At 37.6% G+C, this 17,930-nt stretch overlaps 2 protein-coding genes across 2 annotated transcripts; both read left to right on the top strand.

Moving 5' to 3' along the window:
• Positions 1-7,679: 7,679 nt before the first annotated feature.
• Positions 7,680-9,678, top strand: LOC115814144 (olfactory receptor 6C65-like). The gene is made up of 4 exons (XM_030776868.1): positions 7,680-7,725; positions 8,354-8,445; positions 8,821-8,928; positions 9,643-9,678. The coding sequence occupies exons 1-4, from the start codon at positions 7,680-7,682 to the stop codon at positions 9,676-9,678; spliced, it is 282 nt and encodes a 93-aa protein (XP_030632728.1).
• A 6,109-nt stretch (positions 9,679-15,787) lies between these two features.
• On the top strand, positions 15,788-16,714 carry LOC115814143 (olfactory receptor 6N1-like). The gene has a single exon (XM_030776867.1). It carries the CDS (start codon positions 15,788-15,790, stop codon positions 16,712-16,714), a length of 927 nt encoding a protein of 308 aa, XP_030632727.1.
• The last annotated feature ends 1,216 nt before the right edge of the window (positions 16,715-17,930 follow it).

Below are 17,930 nucleotides of genomic sequence, written 5' to 3'. Positions count from 1 at the left end.
TAAGTATCTCATGCATTAACAATAGCAGGCCTACTGTTATTTTAATGAATATAATTGCTATGCATGGGTAACATTATTTCACAATATAAAAACATTGACGCTTAGTATTAGTGTCACAAATTGGGAGTGGGTGAACAACAGAGGTACAGTCCAATTGCAGTCCTAGAGCAAGACCCAGATACAGAAAATAAATGGTTGTTTTTATTACAAGTAAAAACTTATAAAATATACATATAAAATTTATAAAACATAATTACTAAAAATAAAACAATGGGCCGAAATGGGTGGGGCCTAAAGGTGTTGCCTCCGTGGTGTAAAACCCTATAAAACAAACCTTTTAAATTATGTTTTCAGTGTGTTTTTGTATGCTCCATTTGAAGAGTCCATCTTAATTTAGCTGCACGACAGTGCAATGACATTAAAGGCTATATGGGCCTACCACTGCTGTATTATACACCATGCAACACCTAACAAGTTTTTGTGGTTATCAAAATATAGCCTAAATATTACATATAGGCTATCTGATAGAAGGTTACAGCGAGGAAGGGGGGCAGGCTTCTGTACCCAGTCCCACCCATACCACTGACTGTTATTAGCATTTGAAACATTCTGCGGTAGCCCAAGATAGAAAGCTCAGTCAACAAGGCATTTTGTGCAAACTAAAGTGGGTTAAACCTGGGTAAATTTAAAAACGCATGGCTTCTTGCCTGGTCACCAATAGTAAGCCTGCCCAACTTAAAAATGAAATTAGTCATATTTGCTTGCGTCTACCCTCTAACATTAATTAATTTGTTTAGCCGCTTTAGTAGCCTAGTCTATTATATGACAGACTCGATGTTAGAGCCATCCTTGAGAAATCCATCCACAACTCACAAATGTTGCACATTTATTCCATCACAATGACAGTTGGGAAAGAAAACTTGCACAGTGAAATACAACAATAAAGCAAACCAATAATCGATTAACCCTTTTATGCTGTCGCCATCGTTCCTCTTGTTTACCAAGGGCTGTAACTGGAAACTGTGTGTGCACGCGAGATCTAGCATCACACAATTAGAGAGTACTCGACGATAATGTAGAAATTCGAGAATTGATGTACCTGCTTGAGTACTTGAATGCTCGAGTATTCTGTGCAACCCCTAATTTGGTTCTAACTGGTTTGGGAACAGTGATTATAAGGTGCAACGCAAACCCAGAAATGTTTAAGTGATTCTGCTCGGAACAAACCGATTGAAAAAAAAAATTCAGGTATGTCCATGGTAACATATTAAATGCATGTATGTTAACATACATTTGGGGGCATACTTAAACTTTAAGATTCCACATGATACACAGATTTTTTCAAATTCTTTAACAGCAGATGCACAACTCAACATGTATTTGGTATCTCCCTGCTTTAGGACAGCTACCTCAGCTAATTAAGGGCTCCATAGTGTTCCAGTGATTTGAAACAGGCTTACTAGGACAGGCAGAGATCTAAAATATGCAGTGCTAATGCAAGATTTGGAAGCAAGGTTGGGAAACACTATGTTGATTTAATTTTTCCAGAAAGTTATTAAATGGCTTTCCATAGCATTCAAGTGCATTTCCTGAATGACTGACTTGAAGTGAACCTATCGAGTTACATCATCATGTTGCTTCACTGTTGTAGTGCTGTTAGCCAATGATCGTTTGATGGTGTGACTACAGGTGGACTAAGCAGTATATTAAAGCCTCAAATTATACATGCAGAGTGTACATTACTCTCTGACAGGAAACATACAACAGAGGTTCAAAGGTGAAAGGGTGACACAACCAAAGATATTATACTGGATATATTATAAAAAAGAATATTTTATGAGATAGAATTCTATCAATTTTTTTGACAAATTTGTAAAAGGTTAAATTCTTATACTGAAAGCTTGGACTGCTTGCACACATTACACTTGAAAGTCTGGAAAAATGTTTAAAGATCTCTAAAACTGCACTATGCAAGAATGTCATTGCCATATTTTGCTGCAAAAGGAGATCAACTGTTGGAATATATAACAGTTTTTGATTATTTCTATGTCATGCTAGTTCTTTGTAACTAATACTGCTTTTTGGAGCATGATAAAGTTATAATTGTTAGCATATCGATTAAGTAAATATGAAATGCCATGGAAAATTTTTCCACAGTGAAGATTTTCAATCTCTCTGGGCTAGAGGTAGCAAATGGTGACAGGCCTGTCTTCTTTGTGCTATTTCTCATTACCTACCTGCTGATTATTACTTTTAATCTGACTCTTCTAATTACAGTAGTTGTTGAAAGAAGCCTTCATGAGGCTATGTATATTTTCATTGCCAATTTAAGTGTCAATGGACTGTATAGAACTATAGGATTTTACCCCAAATTTCTTCTTAACTTAGTTTCAAAGGATTCTCTTATCTCTTATGAAGCATGTTTGACACAAGCATATGTAATTCAAACATCTGTGATGACTGAGGTTACAATTTTAACAGTGATGTCTTATGACAGGTATGTAGCGATATGTAAACCTTTGCATTATCATAACATTGTAAATGTTGTCACTATTTGTAAACTTCTGTGCTACTCTTGGGGTTTACCCTATTTTGCAGCATCCATAGCATTGATATTAACTCTTAGAGTACCCATATGTGGATCTCACATTGAAAAAATTTACTGTGACAACACTTCAATTCTTAAGCAAGCGTGTATATCCACTTCTTCAAACCAGAATTGGGCAAATGTTGTTGTGACTGGATACATTTTGCATGTAGTTTTTATTGTATACTCTTACAGCAGGATTGTTCAGATTTGTATGCAGTCCACTGAGGGGAAAGTGAAGTTCACACAAACCTGTATGCCGCACTTGCTCACTATAATCATTTTGATCATTGCTACAATGTTTGACTTCTTTTCTGGCTGGCAGTTGAGTAAATCTCAACCAATTACTGTGCGCAATGTTTTTGCCCTACAAAACTTTATTTTATCACCCTTCTTCAATCCCATTATATATGGTTTACAGCTACAGCAAATTCGAAAAACAGTATTTAAGTGGTTTTACAAAGCAACATTTTAAAACAAAATCCTACTCATTTACAGATTGTCACATTTTTCTGATTATTATATTTTGTGTAATTGTACTGAAACAGATATGCACAATTTACTAGACTGTATGATGTGAAAACTTCAGCCTTATGACTGCCTTGCACGTCTAAAGTTATTTGCTGTAATCCTTGCACTCTCACTTATATTGTGTCATCAAAAATGTCTGAAATCACTTAGATCCTAAATCAGAGATGGATAAGGTCATGAACTTTTCCAAAGCATGAGGAATTACACAGTAAATCACCTTGAGGAGATATGAAAACCATGACAGGTGTTTGGGTTTTTTGTTGTTGTTTGTTTGTTTGTTTGTTATTAAAGGTATTAATTGTTCAGGCTTAAACGGGGTGGATTTTTTAGTTTCAGAAGAGGTACGGAGGGTAGCCTTGGGGCCCTCATCTCCAGTCTTGTTGAATGCTACTCCATGCACATCTGACATGTTTAGGGCACACAGAACAAACCAATAAACTAGCAAACTAAGTCTTTGTTATTCTCTTTATAAGTGGACTGTTACCATTTCAGTTAGATGGCTCACTAACAAGAATGGTTATCTAAAGTTGTTCAAGAATCCTGTATGTCACAGTGTTATTGTTGTTAACTAAAATTATGACAAATACCTGTTGATGACTTGCTTTTTAAATGATCACAAAAAAGACAGCATAATGAATGTATGGATGACAATAATATTTATTTAAAATAAGAAACATCTAAAATGCAAAAACATAACAGATATGACTGTTTCTACCTAAATGCTGCCTTAGTATCAACTGATTTGGCTAAACATATGCTCATTTAGCATTACGTTCATAACATAAATGTTTAGCGACTATATACACCACTGCCTCTAGATGTTCATTCTTCCTGCTTTTAATAGTTAAATAGTTAACACGGTTATAGGGCCTGGGGGCATGTCTACAACAAAATACAATGTGGTCACAGGCAAAAATTGTGTGGCTGTTTCATTTCAGTTCAGTTTCTTAGAAGTGGGCATTAGAGGAGACTTTCAACAGTATAATGCATACTAAGCAAAGTAATCCAATTAAAAAAAGATTAAAAGACACCAAGACACCAAGACATCAACTTTTAAACATCTAGCATACACATTACATTATCGCTTCATACCTTGACAATCCTATATCTTCAAACAAACAAATACATACATACATTCAGACATACATACTTACATACTTATATACACACATATGTATGTACATATGTATACACATACATACATACATACATTCATACATACATACATACATATGGGTTGAGACCAGTTCAGGGATATCACAGCTTTCCACCAGGTTCAAATTATACCTTTCTATGTTTTATTTTTGTTTAAACAAAAATACTCACTCTGTCACTCATTATCTAAGGTGCTTATCTTATTTAGTGTTGCGGGGGGTGCTGGAGTCTATCCCAGAGTCGGTGCGAAGGCACGGGAGAGGCGAGAGAGGAACAGGAGACATAAACCTTGCCTTCCATCGACTGTCGTGGGGAGCATGAGATTGCTGGCCAACAAAAATGAATGAACTCACAGCATTGGCGAGCAGTCGCCAGCACAAGTATTGGGAGTGCAGTTTGTTGTGTTTCACGGAGACATGGCTGACAGGGAACAATGCAGACTGTTCGGTTGAACTAGCCGGTTTTGCACTAGTGCGAGCGGGCAGGGGACAACAGAGTGGTAAGAAGAAATGAGGTCTAGCCGTCTTGTTAACTTGAAATGGTGTAATCCCAGGCATGTAACAGTGAAGGAGAGCATCTGCACTCTAGATATAGAGCTTCTGGCTGTGAGACTGAGGCCATACTGTCTGCCTCGGGAGTTCTCTCACATCATTGTTGTTGTTGTCTACATCCCACCGTCAGCGATTGCTGCCCACTCCTGTGACATCATCCACTCTACTGTCGCAGGATTATAGAAACAACATCCTGAAGCCTTCATGATAATCAGTGGGGACTTCAACCATGTTTCCCTCTCCAAAATCCTCACTAATCTCAGTCAGTATGTGGAATGCAAAACAAGGGAGAATAAAATCTTGGACTTGCTGCATGCCAGTGTGGAGGAGGCATACAACTCAACCACCCTCCCTCCCCTCAGTGGATCAGACCACAACCTGACACATCTTGTGCCCCAGTACAAGCCTGTAGTCAGACTGCAATCTGCTACCACCAGGACTGTGAAGGTGTGGTCTAGAGAAGCTGAGTAGGCCCCGCAGCACAGAGTGGAACCTGTTCCTGGTGGACCACGTGGAGGACATTGAGGGATTCTCCCAGTGCATTACAGACTATGTAGAGCTCTGTGAGAACAGTGTTGTACCCACCAAGAAGGTCCACTGTTTCCCCAACAATAAACCATGGATTAATAAGGACATTTAAAGCCCTCCTCAACAGGAAGAATAGGGCTTTCATGGCAGGAGACAAGGTTTCTGTTGCCTGAGGTATTCAATAAGCGCTTCATCGCTTGGGGCCATCTTCCTGATGTATCTCTTCCTTTGGCCAGCTTATTACTCTAGCAGGGGATCTGATGACCGGCAGGGTGTAGGAGTTGATAGCCTGGAACTTGTTTTTCCCGTTCAGCTGATTTCTCAGGAGTTGCCTTACTCTCTGCAGGTATTTGGCAGTTGCTGCTTTCTTTGCGACCTGTTCATGATTCCTATTTGCCTGTGGGATTCCAAGGTACTTGTAGCTTTCCTCAAAATCTGCTATGTTGCCCTCTAGTAGTACAATCCCCTCAGTACTGACTACCTTCCCTCTCTTTTTTACCATCCAGCCATACTTCTCAAGCCCGAATGACATGCCAATGTCATTGCTGTACATCCTCGTGGTGCTCACTCCTGACATACAGTTTGATGTCATCCATGTAGAGGAGGTGGCTGATGGTTGCTCTGTTCCATAGTCGGTAGCCGTAGCCACTCTTCGTGATGATGTCGCTGAGGGGGTTCAGGCATATGCAGAACAGCAGCAGGGACAGAGCATCTCCCTGGTAGATACTGCACTTGATGGCGACTTGTGCTATTGGCTTGAAGTTGGACTCTAGTGTTGTTTTCCAGAGCCCTATTGAGTTCTTGATGAAGGCTCTTAGTGTCTTGTTGATGTTATACATCTCCAAGCATTCCAGGATCCAGTTGTGAGGCATCAGATCGTAGGCTTTCTTGTAGTCAATCCAGGCGGTGCACAGGTTGGTCTGTCTGGTCTTGCAGTCTCCAGTGACTGTCTTATCTACCAGTAGCCGGTGTTTTGCTCCTCTGATATTCTTTCCGATACCTTTCTGGGCCCCCCTCATGTATTGAACCATGTGCCTACTCATTTTATCTGCTATGATGCTTGACAGGAGCTTCCATGTTGTGCAGAGGCAGGTTATCGGCCTGTAGTTGGATTGGACTGTTCCCCTCTGGGGATCCTTCAGGATCAGGACTGTCCTACCTTTGGTTAACCATTCAGGGTGGGTCACATCCATTATCAGCTGGTTCATCTGTGCAGCCAGGCACTCATTGAGTGAAGTTAGCTTCTTTAGCCAGTGGGTATGGACCATGTCAGGGAGAGGTGCTATCCAGTACTTTATACATGAGACTCTTTCTTGGATGTCTGCCACTGTGATGGAATTAAAGAATGAAATGAGCACTCGCTCAAATGATGCCACTTTAAACAATTGTCAGCTTCTGTGAATTTTGCAATCCATGGATGGACTGCTGATTTTATCAAGTGGAAAGTTTAGTTATAGATCAGTGGCATTCCCGTCAAGTTCCATCATCATACCACTTCAGCACTTCACTTCACTCATTTCTCCAGCCAATAACTTTCTGATACCAGGTAAATGGGTGGGGCAGAGACTAATTAATATATACATATATATATATGTGTGTGTGTGTAGGTGGGTGTGTGTGTGTGTGTGTGTGTATATAAAATGTCTAAAATGTAGGATGTATGATAAACACATACCATAGTTAGAAGGTAATTGAAGATAAATAAATAAAAAATCTTCACACTGCAATTCCTGAATCAAATTTGAGGTAAATAACATATGATCATTTTGGTGAAAATAGCCATGCTAAAATAGCATGCTAGAGCAACCAATTAAAAAAAAAAAGTACAAATACTGGTGCAGGAAAATGAACAACTGAACAACTGAAATACTGTGTCTCCCTAGAACACGTGACTGAAACTGGAGCTGCAACAGTTGCTGCAAGGACTAAGATGGGAACTGAGACAGTATCTAAGACACAGGCCTCACGGCATAAAGCCTTTCAGGAGGCACCTCCACTTAACATGGTTCCTGAGGATATGACATAATACCACCACTGATGTGCAGCACCACTGAAGGTGGCAGGATAGAGAAGGGGTCACAAGAAGCAGACACAGGGTTTAATCCTGGCTCTAAAGAATGCCCTTGTGGAATGAGCTCATTAAAAGCATGGTCAAAAACAGAGCAAAACAGACAAATTAACTATTCATAAGAATTTACCTACTCTCTCCCACTTTCCCAGACATCCGCCCCTCCAGAGCACTTCCTATTAGAGTTATGATGTATTAACCAAGGGACATCACATAATGGGAGGGTTGAGAGTATAAAATAAGCAGTTCATCTATGAATATGCCTCCATTTTCCATGCACCACTGGAAGAAGGGGCAACTTGAGGGTAACCTGAGTGAAATGTAATGTTAGTCAACAGTTGACTGATGTATACTCTTTCTACTTTGTCTTGAACAACTCCAGTTAAGCTTAACATAATTTATGTCTGTGCTTTGGTTTTCATGTGTCTTCAAAACTATTTCTAAAAGGTTTGGACATTCAGCATAATTACTGCACTGGCTTAACTCCCCTAATTACGGCACACCCCAGTGCAACAGACACTACAGGTATTATGACCGAGAAATTTTCATGTTTGAAGTAAGCTGTAGAACCATCTATTGGTATTCTGACACTGCTTTGCTCTAATGTGATCATGTCTAAGACTCTGGAGAACAACACTGTTATTTTCTTCAATCTCTCTGGACTATATCAGGCAAAAACCAATAAGTCTGTCTTTGTTTTATCTCTTACAACATATCTCCTTATCATTGTTGTGAATATGACTCTTATTGGTGTAGTTTGTGTTGAAAAAAGCCTTCATGAGCCCATGTACATTTTTGTCTGTAATTTAAGTGTCAATGGACTGTACAGAACAGTGGGTTTCTACCCGAAATTTCTTTCTGACCTTCTTTCTGATTTTCCTGTTGTTTCTTACAGTGCATGTTTAACACAAGCATTTGTAATTCAATCCTCAGTTCCATGTGAGATTGCTATTTTAACAGTGATGGCTTATGACAGGTATATAGCAATATGTAAACCATTACGCTACAAAAGCATTCTATCCAAAGTCGCTGTTCTTAATCTACTGTGTTATATTTGGAGTTTCCCTTCTCTATTAGCTGTTGTGGCAGTAATCTTAACACTCAGAGTTCCTATTTGTGGATCTCAGATAGAGAAGATCTTCTGTGATAATTCATCAGTTCTTAAACAAGCGTGTATTCCCATCACTCCCAATCAGATATGGGCATATATTCTTGTTCTATCACAAGGAGTCCAGCTGTTTTTCGTTGTCTATTCCTACATTCAAATTATTGTCATATGTATGACATCCCGAGAAGGAAGGAGGAAATTCATGAAGACTTGTGTACCACATTTACTGTCTATGATTATTTTCATCATTACCACACTGTTTGACTTTTCATATGGCTGGCAAACTACTCAGAATTTACCTGTAGGCCTTCGAGATGCTATGTCCCTACAATTCCTTGTTCTACCACCACTTCTCAATCCCATTATATATGGTCTACAACTCAAGCAAATCCGAAAGGCTGTATGTAGAACTTGTCATTTTTAAAAGTGCTAAGTGCAGACAGGCATGAAGTTTATGTGACAAAGCGTAAAATGTAAAATGTTACACACAATGTTTCTGTACATTTTTATCTAATAGTGCTGTATTTTTTTTTTAATTGCAAATTGTAGCACTTACGAAATGTTTTTAAATACAATGTCTTATCATGTTTAAGCAACTGAGAAATTCTAATTGCTGAGCTATTAAAGGGGCGGGGGATTCTTTCTGTTGCTATATGTAAATATCAAATAAAGATGTGAAATAATACTCCAACTATGAGAAGAAGTGCATTTTGCTTGGAATTTGGTCCATAAGGTTGTAGGTATGAATGTTTGTAAGCAATAATGGTTGAAGAGGTCTGTCTCAAAAAGAAAGAAAGAAATGTTTAATATTTCTTGAGATATGCTGCCCTCTTCTGATTCACGACATATTGGACTGGATATATATAAATTGTCCATTCACATTCATTTTCTTTTCAGAAAAAAAACATAAAACTTTGCCAAAATTTATCAAAAATTATGATGAAACTGAGAACATAAATGTGAAGTTAAAAAGGGAAATGTTTTGGAATCCATAGACTTCAATGCGGATATATGTCTGTATTATTCAGAAGTAAATATTTGATCATCACGGGCCACCGTGAGGTAAGCCTGACTTAAAATGAATATAATGACATTTGTGGTGTTGTGTTTGCAGTTTTCCTGCTGTAGGACAAGTGGTGTGGAAGTTTGAGCCCTACATAGTCGAGTTGACTTTATTACTGAAATAGCATTCCCCAGTTCTAGTTAGATACTTTCAAAACCATATTTTATTTCCTTGTACCCACTGATAGTCATAAGCTGTACACACTCAAGCTATAAATCTCTCTCCTGCTCTCTCTTTGTGTAAGAAAAACCTTATCTCTTAAGTTGTCATGTTGAATGTCATGTTTATTTCCAACGGTGATTTTTTTTTTTGCATTTTTAATGACTAGCAGGTGCTACACAATGCTTGCTGATCTTGCTCCAGGAATGAAAAAAAAGCGACTGAACTAATTTGGGCAAGTTGACCAATATATTGTAATGTGATAAAAGGTAAAAGATGTCTCAACACTGAGTAAACATGGAAATGCTGGCTGGGACACAATTAGGGAGTACTCGACGATAATGTAGAAATTCGAGAATTGATGTACCTGCTTGAGTACTCGAATGCTCGAGTACTCTGTGCAACCCCTAATTTGGTTTTAACCAATGTTTAAATGATTCTGCTTGGAACAAACCGATTGAAAAAAAAAATCTGGTATGCCCATGATAACATAGTAAATACATGTATGTTAACACGTTAACACTTTAATCACACTTTATTCCACATAATAGCCTTTTTTTTCAAATTCCTTAACAGCAGATGCACAACTTAGCATGTATTTGGTATCGCCCTGCTTTAGGACGGCTATCTCAGCTAATTAAGGGCTCCATAGTGACCCAGTGATTTGAACAGGCTTACTAGGACAGGCAGAGATCTAAAATATGCAGTGCTAATGCAAGTTTTGGAAAGACTATGTTGATTTAATTTTTCCAGAAATTTCTTTTCAGTTTTTCAAGTTATTAAATGGCTTTCCATGGCATTCTGGTGCATTTCCTGAATGACTGACTTGAAATGAACCTATCAAGTTACATCACTCTATTGTAGTGCTGTTAGCCAATGATCGTTTCATGGTGTGACCATTGGTGGAATAAGCAGTATATTAAAGCCTCAAATTATACATGCAGAGTGCACATTACCCTCTGACAGGAAACATACAACAGAGGTTCAAAGGCAAAAGGGAGACGCAACCAAAGATACTATACAGGATATAAGCATAGTGTAAAAAAGAATATTTTCTGAAATAGAATTCTGTCAATTTTTTTTTAACAAATCTATTCAATTTAATACTGAACGCTTAGACTGCTTGGACACATTACACTTGAAAGTCTGGAAAAATGTTTAAAGATTTCTAAAACTGCACTATGCAAGAATGACAGTGCCATATTTTGCCGCAAAAGGAGATCAACTGTTGGAATACATAACAGTTTATGATGATAAAATTATAACTGTTAGCGTAAAGATTTTGTAAATATGAAATGCCATGGAAAATTTTTCCACAGTGAAGATTTTCAGTCTCTCTGGGCTAGAGGTAGCAGATGGTGACAGGCCTGTCTTCTTTGTGCTATTTCTCATTACCTACCTGCTGATTATTACTTTTAATCTGACTCTTCTAATTACAGTAATTGTTGAAAGAAGCCTTCATGAGGCTATGTATATTTTCATTGCCAATTTAAGTGTCAATGGACTGTATAGAACTATAGGATTTTACCCCAAATTTCTTCTTGACTTAGCTTCAGGGGATTCTCTCATTTCTTATGAAGCATGTTTGACACAAGCATATGTAATTCAAACTTCTGTGGTGTCTGAGCTTTCAATTTTAACAGTGATGTCTTATGACAGGTATGTAGCGATATGTAAACCTTTGCACTATCATAACATTGTAAATGTTGTCACTATTTGTAAACTTCTGTGCTACTCTTGGGGTTTACCCTGGTTTGGAGCATCCATAGCATTGATATTAAGTCTTAGAGTACCCATATGTGGATCTCAAATTGAAAAAATTTACTGTGACAACATTTCACTCCTTAAGCAAGCATGTATATCCACTTCTACAAACCAGAGATGGGCAAATGTTGTTGCGACTGGATATATTTTGCATATAGTTTTTATTGTATACTCTTACAGCAGGATTGTTCAGATTTGTATGCAGTCCATTGAGGGGAAAGTGAAGTTCACACAAACCTGTATGCCGCACTTGCTCACTATAATCATTTTGATCATCGCTACAATGTTTGACTTCTTTTCTGGCTGGCAGTTCAGTAAAACTCAACCAAGTACTGTGCGCAATGTTTTGGCCTTACAAAACTTTATTTTACCACCCTTTTTTAATCCCATCATATATGGTTTACAGCTACAGCAAATTCGAAAAACAGTATTTAAGTGGTTTTACAAAGCAACATTTTAAAACAAAATCCTACGCATTTACAGACAATTACATTTTTCTAATTATTAAATTTTGCATAACTTGACTGAAACAGATATGTACAATTTACAGACTGTATGATGTGAAAATTTCAACCTTACTTGTCACCACTATGTTGCATGTCTTAAGTTATTTGCTGTAATCCTTGCACTCTCACTTATATTGTGTCATCAAAAATGTTTGAAATCAGTCAGACCCTAAATCAGAGATGGATAAGGTCATGAACTTTTCCAAAGCATGAGGAATTGCACACTAAATTATTTTCTGGAGATATGAAAGCCAAGATAGGTGGTTTTTTGTGTTGTTGTTGGTTGTTTGTTTCTTTTTGTTTGTTTGTTTATTTTTTAAGGTATTAATTGTTCAGGCTTAAACAGGGTTGCAGCCTGCGGGCCCTTACCTCCAGTCCTGTTAAATGCTACTCACTGCATATCTGACATGTTTAAGGCACACAGAGCAAACCAATAAACTAGCAAACTAAGTCTTTGTTATTCTCTTTACTAGCAGACTGTTCAGTTAGATGACTCACTAACAAGAATGGTTATCTAAAGTTGTTCAAAAATCCTGTGCGTCACAGTGTTATTGTTGTTAACTAAAATTATGACAAATACCTGTTGATGACTTGCTTTTTAAATGATCACATAACAGATAACATAATGAATGTTATCCGTACGGATGACAATTATATTTATTTAAAATAAGAAACATCTAAAATGCAAAAACATAACAGATATGACTGTTTCTACCTAAATGCTGCCTTAGTATCAACTGATTTGGCTAAACTTATGCTCATTTAGCATTATGCTCATAAAGTAATTGTTAAGCGACTGCCACTGCCACTCGTTCAGTCTTCCTGCTTTTAATAGTTAAATAAAGCTCTTTCAAGAAAAAAAAAAAAAGAATTGAGTAAAGTGAAGACTAAAACAGGCCTCTAACATACACATTTTTTGTAAAGTCTAAAATAAAATTAATAGATAACCCTGGTATGTCACCATACTGACACAATCAATCTACCAGTTCAACTAATTACTCATATAGGTAGTTGCATTTATCATAACTGATTTAACATGAACATAATAGAGACAGAACTGTCCCTAAAAAAGGGACAGGAAAAAAATTAGGAGGGAGTGATGAAATAATCAAAGCGCTTGAAGATACATGTGGACCAAATATGTTATGGGAAAGTATTGTCAGCATTTGATTTTCAGACAATAAAAATATCACAAATTGCAGACATAGTATTTTGACAATATTTTCAAATCACATATTAATCCATATTTATGCAATGTCATTTCAACTGGTGTAATGAATGAGAACATGGGAAGCAGTTTGTTTAGTTACCAGACCACAGTGAAAACAATTCAACTTTGTCCAGGGTCCAAATGTTGTTGCCAGCTTTGTAATGCTTATTAGATAGTTTTGCCTAAAGGCGCATTAGTACAGTAATACTAACAATATGAACCTACATTTCTCAAATTCATGCTGAGTTCTCTTAATGTTAACACAGTTATAGGGCCTGGGGGCATGTCTATAACAAAATACAATGTGGTCACAGGCACAAATTGTGTGGCTGTTTCATTTCAGTTCAGTTTTTTAGAGGTGGGTTTGTGCCATGGAATTATTTCTGGGTATAAATTGGAATATTTTGGCTGTTTCTTCATTCCAGCTGCACATCAAAACAAACTCTGTCTCCTGATCTTTAGAGTGGCTTCCTCGTGTGCACTGACTCACTTTGCCCAACTCAGGGGTTCAGCAGCACGCATCTTCTCAAAATGCGCAAAGAATTCCCGTCAAAATGCAAACATTTTTGCTTACTAAATGTCATTTCCTGGACTGTTTTTTTAGAATGACTTGTAGCACCAAGTATTACTAACTTTAGAGCAGTGAGTGCCTAACCAGATTGATTTTCCAAAGATTCTTACCTGGAAAATATGTGTTTTCATAAAGACACAGACAGTTTATAAGTTTAGCCTGGTATTCAACCTCCCAAAGCACTCTCATGTCACTCCACTCCTTACTGCACTCCACTGGCTTCCGGTAGCAGCCCGCATCCAGTTCAAGACACTGGTGCTGGCCTACCAGGCCACAAGAGGCCCCGCCCCATCCTACCTTCAGTCTCTGATAACTCCTTATATCCCTGCTAGAGCCCTCCGCTCTACCACCTCTGGTCAGCTGACGGTCCTCTTACTTCGGGAACCCGGCACCCGTTCTTCCCGACCACGCCTCTTCTCCGCCATTGCTCCGCGGTGGTGGAATGACCTCCTTAGTCCTCCTTAGGACTGCAGAATCTCTTGCCATCTTCCGCAGGAAACTGAAAACCCACCTCTTCACCCACCTGTCCCCCACTTCCTAACCTCCCTTTCTTTAAAAATAAAAAAAAAAAAAAAAACTACTAACCTTGTCTTGTGTTTATCGTTTACTGTAACAGAATTCCAGGAGCGTAATCTATCTATCTATCTATCTATCTATCTATCTATCTATCTATCTATCTATCTATCTATCTATCTATCTATCTATCAAAATGGGGTATTATTTTGTAAGATTTAGCTTTGGGTTAAAGTAACAAACTTTATCTAAATTTCCTATACTGTAAGGTTGGAATCTTGATTGATAGATTCAGGAGATAAGGATGTTCTCAATATAACTGTGACACCAGACATTTTAAATAGAAAAGAACAGAACAGAACTGAACAGAACTTAACAGGACAGGAAAAACATGAAGGCGTTTCAGGTACATTATGTGAAAGCTGGTTCATTATGTTTGGTATTTATTTCTTCACTTTTTTTATCTACTGCCCTCTGCTGATTTGAATACAAACAATTAAATGAGCACTCACTCAAATGATGCCACTTCAAACAATCGTCAGAATCTATGAATTTTGCAATCCATGAATGGACTGCTGATTTTATCAAGCAGAAAGTTTAGCTATAGATCAGTGGCCCACCATCACAGCCTTCAAGGTATTCAGAGAAGGCCCTGGAATCCTCAGATGAAAGAAATGAACAAATGTATCTGATTACTTCTATAAATAAAATAAAATATAACTTAAATAAAATGAATAAATAAAATAAATAAAAATTGTCTCTGTGTTGCTTATCTGTAATATTGCAGTGTTATGCCGACTTGTTTCTGTTGTTTTCTGTCCATGCACTGCGCATCTGAGTGGTTTTGTGTTGGAAAAAAAATACAACCAATATACAGAAGGCCCAGTTCTGATAGGCACGGTTAGCCACTGCTATAAATATACGTATGGATTGCATTTTACATGGTGAAAGACTATGACAGATCAGTCCCTGATTACTATTTATTTACTGGTATATTTATTTATATATGCTGCCTAAGAAACCTTTTAAGTTCACATTTCAGTTGTAATACAGACTAATTTAACATTGTGGTTGAGATATTTGATTTGCTATTCCCAAAACAACTGACTGACATCGTTCCTGTCAGGTTGCATCACCACACCCCCTCAGTAGTACTCATATCTCTACCCAATAATTTTCTGATACCAGATAAATGGGTGGTGCAGAGACCGCATATATATACATATATCTAAAATGTCTAAAATTTACACTACACACATGCCACAGTTAGAAGGTAACTGAAGGTTAAAAAAAAATCTTCACACTGCACTTCCTGCATCAAATTTGAGGTAAATAACATATGGTCATTTTTTGGTGAAAATAACCATGCTAAAATAGTATGCTAGACCAACCAATAGTGCAAAAACTGGTACAGGAAAATAGCTGAACAACTGAAACCCTGTGTCTCTGTAGACCACGTGGATATCAAAGGCTATGGAAAACTCATCCACTGTGAACTTCTTTAGCCTCTCTGGACTTCAAGATTTGGAGGCGTTCAGGGGTGTTTCTGCCAGTTTTACTATTGTCACCTATCTCCTCATCATTGCTCTGAATGTGACTCTTATCAGCACAGTCTGTGTTGAAAAAAGTCTCCATGAGCCTATGTACATTTTTGTTTGTAATTTATGTGCAAATGGGCTGTATGGGACTGTAGGTTTTTACCCTAAATTTTTGCTTGACCTCTTTTCTGAAATTCATGTGATTTCCTACTCTGCATGTTTGACTCAAGGATACATAATCTATTCGTCTGTTGTAAGTGAGATCACTATTTTAAACGTGATGTCTTTTGACAGGTACATTGCAATATGCAAGCCTTTGCAGTATCACATTATTTTGACCCCTCTGACCGTTTTTAGGTTATTGTGCTTTGTGTGGGGATTTTCTCTCCTCACATCAATTGTTTCATTGATTTTAACACTTAGAATTCCCTTATGCGGCTCTCACATTGGTAAACTATTCTGTGACAATCCATCCATACTGAAGCTTGGATGCATTTCCACAACTCCAAATCAGGTGTGGAGTTTCACCATCATCTTAATTCAAGTTGCACAGGTCTTTTTGATAGTTTTTTCGTACATTCGTATTGTGAGAATTTGTATTGAATCCAGTGAAGGAAGGACTAAGTTCATGCATACATGTGTACCACATTTACTGACTCTGATTATTTTTATCACGACTACTCTTTTTGACGTTGCTTATGGCTGGCAAGCCACTCAAAATCTCCCTCTCAATGTGCGGAATGCTATGGCCTTGCAATTCTTAGTTCTTCCACCTCTCCTTAATCCTCTTGTCTATGGACTGCAGTTACAGCAAATTCGAAGAAAAGTACTGAGGAAATGCTGCAGAAAAGACAGGAGTTGATTTAATCAAAACTTAAGTCTTCATTAGCTCCCATTTAAACACAAAGACATCTGTGTGTGTGTGTGTAAGAAAGACACTCATGAGGCTTAAGAAGGAAAACTAGAGAACTTTGCACACATAATTCACAATAAAATGCATTTTAAAAGCTATGTTGTTTGTGTATTGCATTATATCTTAGAAGAGATGGACTTTACCTCAAGTTAAATGTCTTGATTGCCAAACAGTAAAACTGCTTAAACAGCTACTGGTCAAAACACTCCCAATTCCAAATGAAACTTGAGTGTATGAGGAACTTCAAAATGTTTTCTGGTGAAGTGAAATTTCTGGTAATGAAAAGCATTTCACTTTTTAAATGTTGACCTAATTATTTTATAAAAAAAAAAAAAAGTTTTAGACTGCACCCGATTCCTGAGGTTGCAGGTTGAAATTCTGTGTTACTGCCATCTAGGTGGTGTGGGGAAAAGAACAGTGTTTTGTTTTGTGTTCCCAGCTGCTCTCTTAACTAGGTACTTGCACAGTCAATGCACTTTGCTAACTCATAACAACAGTGGTGCACTTGCACAGGTCAGGGTGAATCTGGGGAAATGTGGGCTTCCACTTACATTACATTCCCATAGAGATGCCTGTAAACTAGCCAGTGAAAAGGGACAATGACTGATTTTGTATGGATTGGACACATGGGTTAGTATTCACTGTCCTGGAGGGGAACATGGATCATATGTTAGCAGGACTTTTCCATAGTACAGTGAAACTGCCTGTACCAAATTAAATACACTCACCAGGACAACTTGCTTTTGCAAGATCAATTTTTACTGGTCAACGGGAGCAAATAGGGTTCACAACATCATGCAATCTAATGTATGCATTTAGAGTGCCACAGCTGCAAGTACATATAACACTTGCAAACAGAAACAGAGGAAAAAGGATAAATATTTACACAATATCACAATGAAAAACTATCATTTTATCAAAACTACCATCATTTCCATCACTTCCACTCAAAATATGATTGAAAATAGATGCTCTAGTTTACATGTTACAGAGACAGCAATTATGTGCATCCTCTAAAGGACTAACTCAGGCTTTTCACTGAACCAGTGACAATGCCAATATGTATATATATATTTTTAATTTTTATAATAATAAGAGATTGGCCTTTTTGGTAATGTGCGCAACATTTGAAAATAAACAAAACATGAAACAGACTGAAATAAAT

This window comes from Chanos chanos, chromosome 6, assembly GCF_902362185.1.
Source record: "Chanos chanos chromosome 6, fChaCha1.1, whole genome shotgun sequence".
NCBI classification, from domain to species: domain Eukaryota; kingdom Metazoa; phylum Chordata; class Actinopteri; order Gonorynchiformes; family Chanidae; genus Chanos; species Chanos chanos.
This window is presented reverse-complemented; position numbering and strand designations above follow the sequence as displayed.

Coding starts and splice junctions, on each gene's coding strand:
- LOC115814143 (XM_030776867.1), top strand. CDS start 15,788: ATGGAAAACTCATCCACTGTGAACTTCTTTAGCCTCTCTGGACTTCAA.
- LOC115814144 (XM_030776868.1), top strand. CDS start 7,680: ATGCCTCCATTTTCCATGCACCACTGGAAGAAGGGGCAACTTGAGG. Junction 8,446..8,820: donor ACAAAAGCATTCTATCCAAA/GTCGCTGTTCTT, acceptor CAAACTACTCAG/AATTTACCTGTAGGCCTTCG. Junction 8,929..9,642: donor TCAAGCAAATCCGAAAGGCT/GTATGTAGAACT, acceptor TTGTGTTTGCAG/TTTTCCTGCTGTAGGACAAG.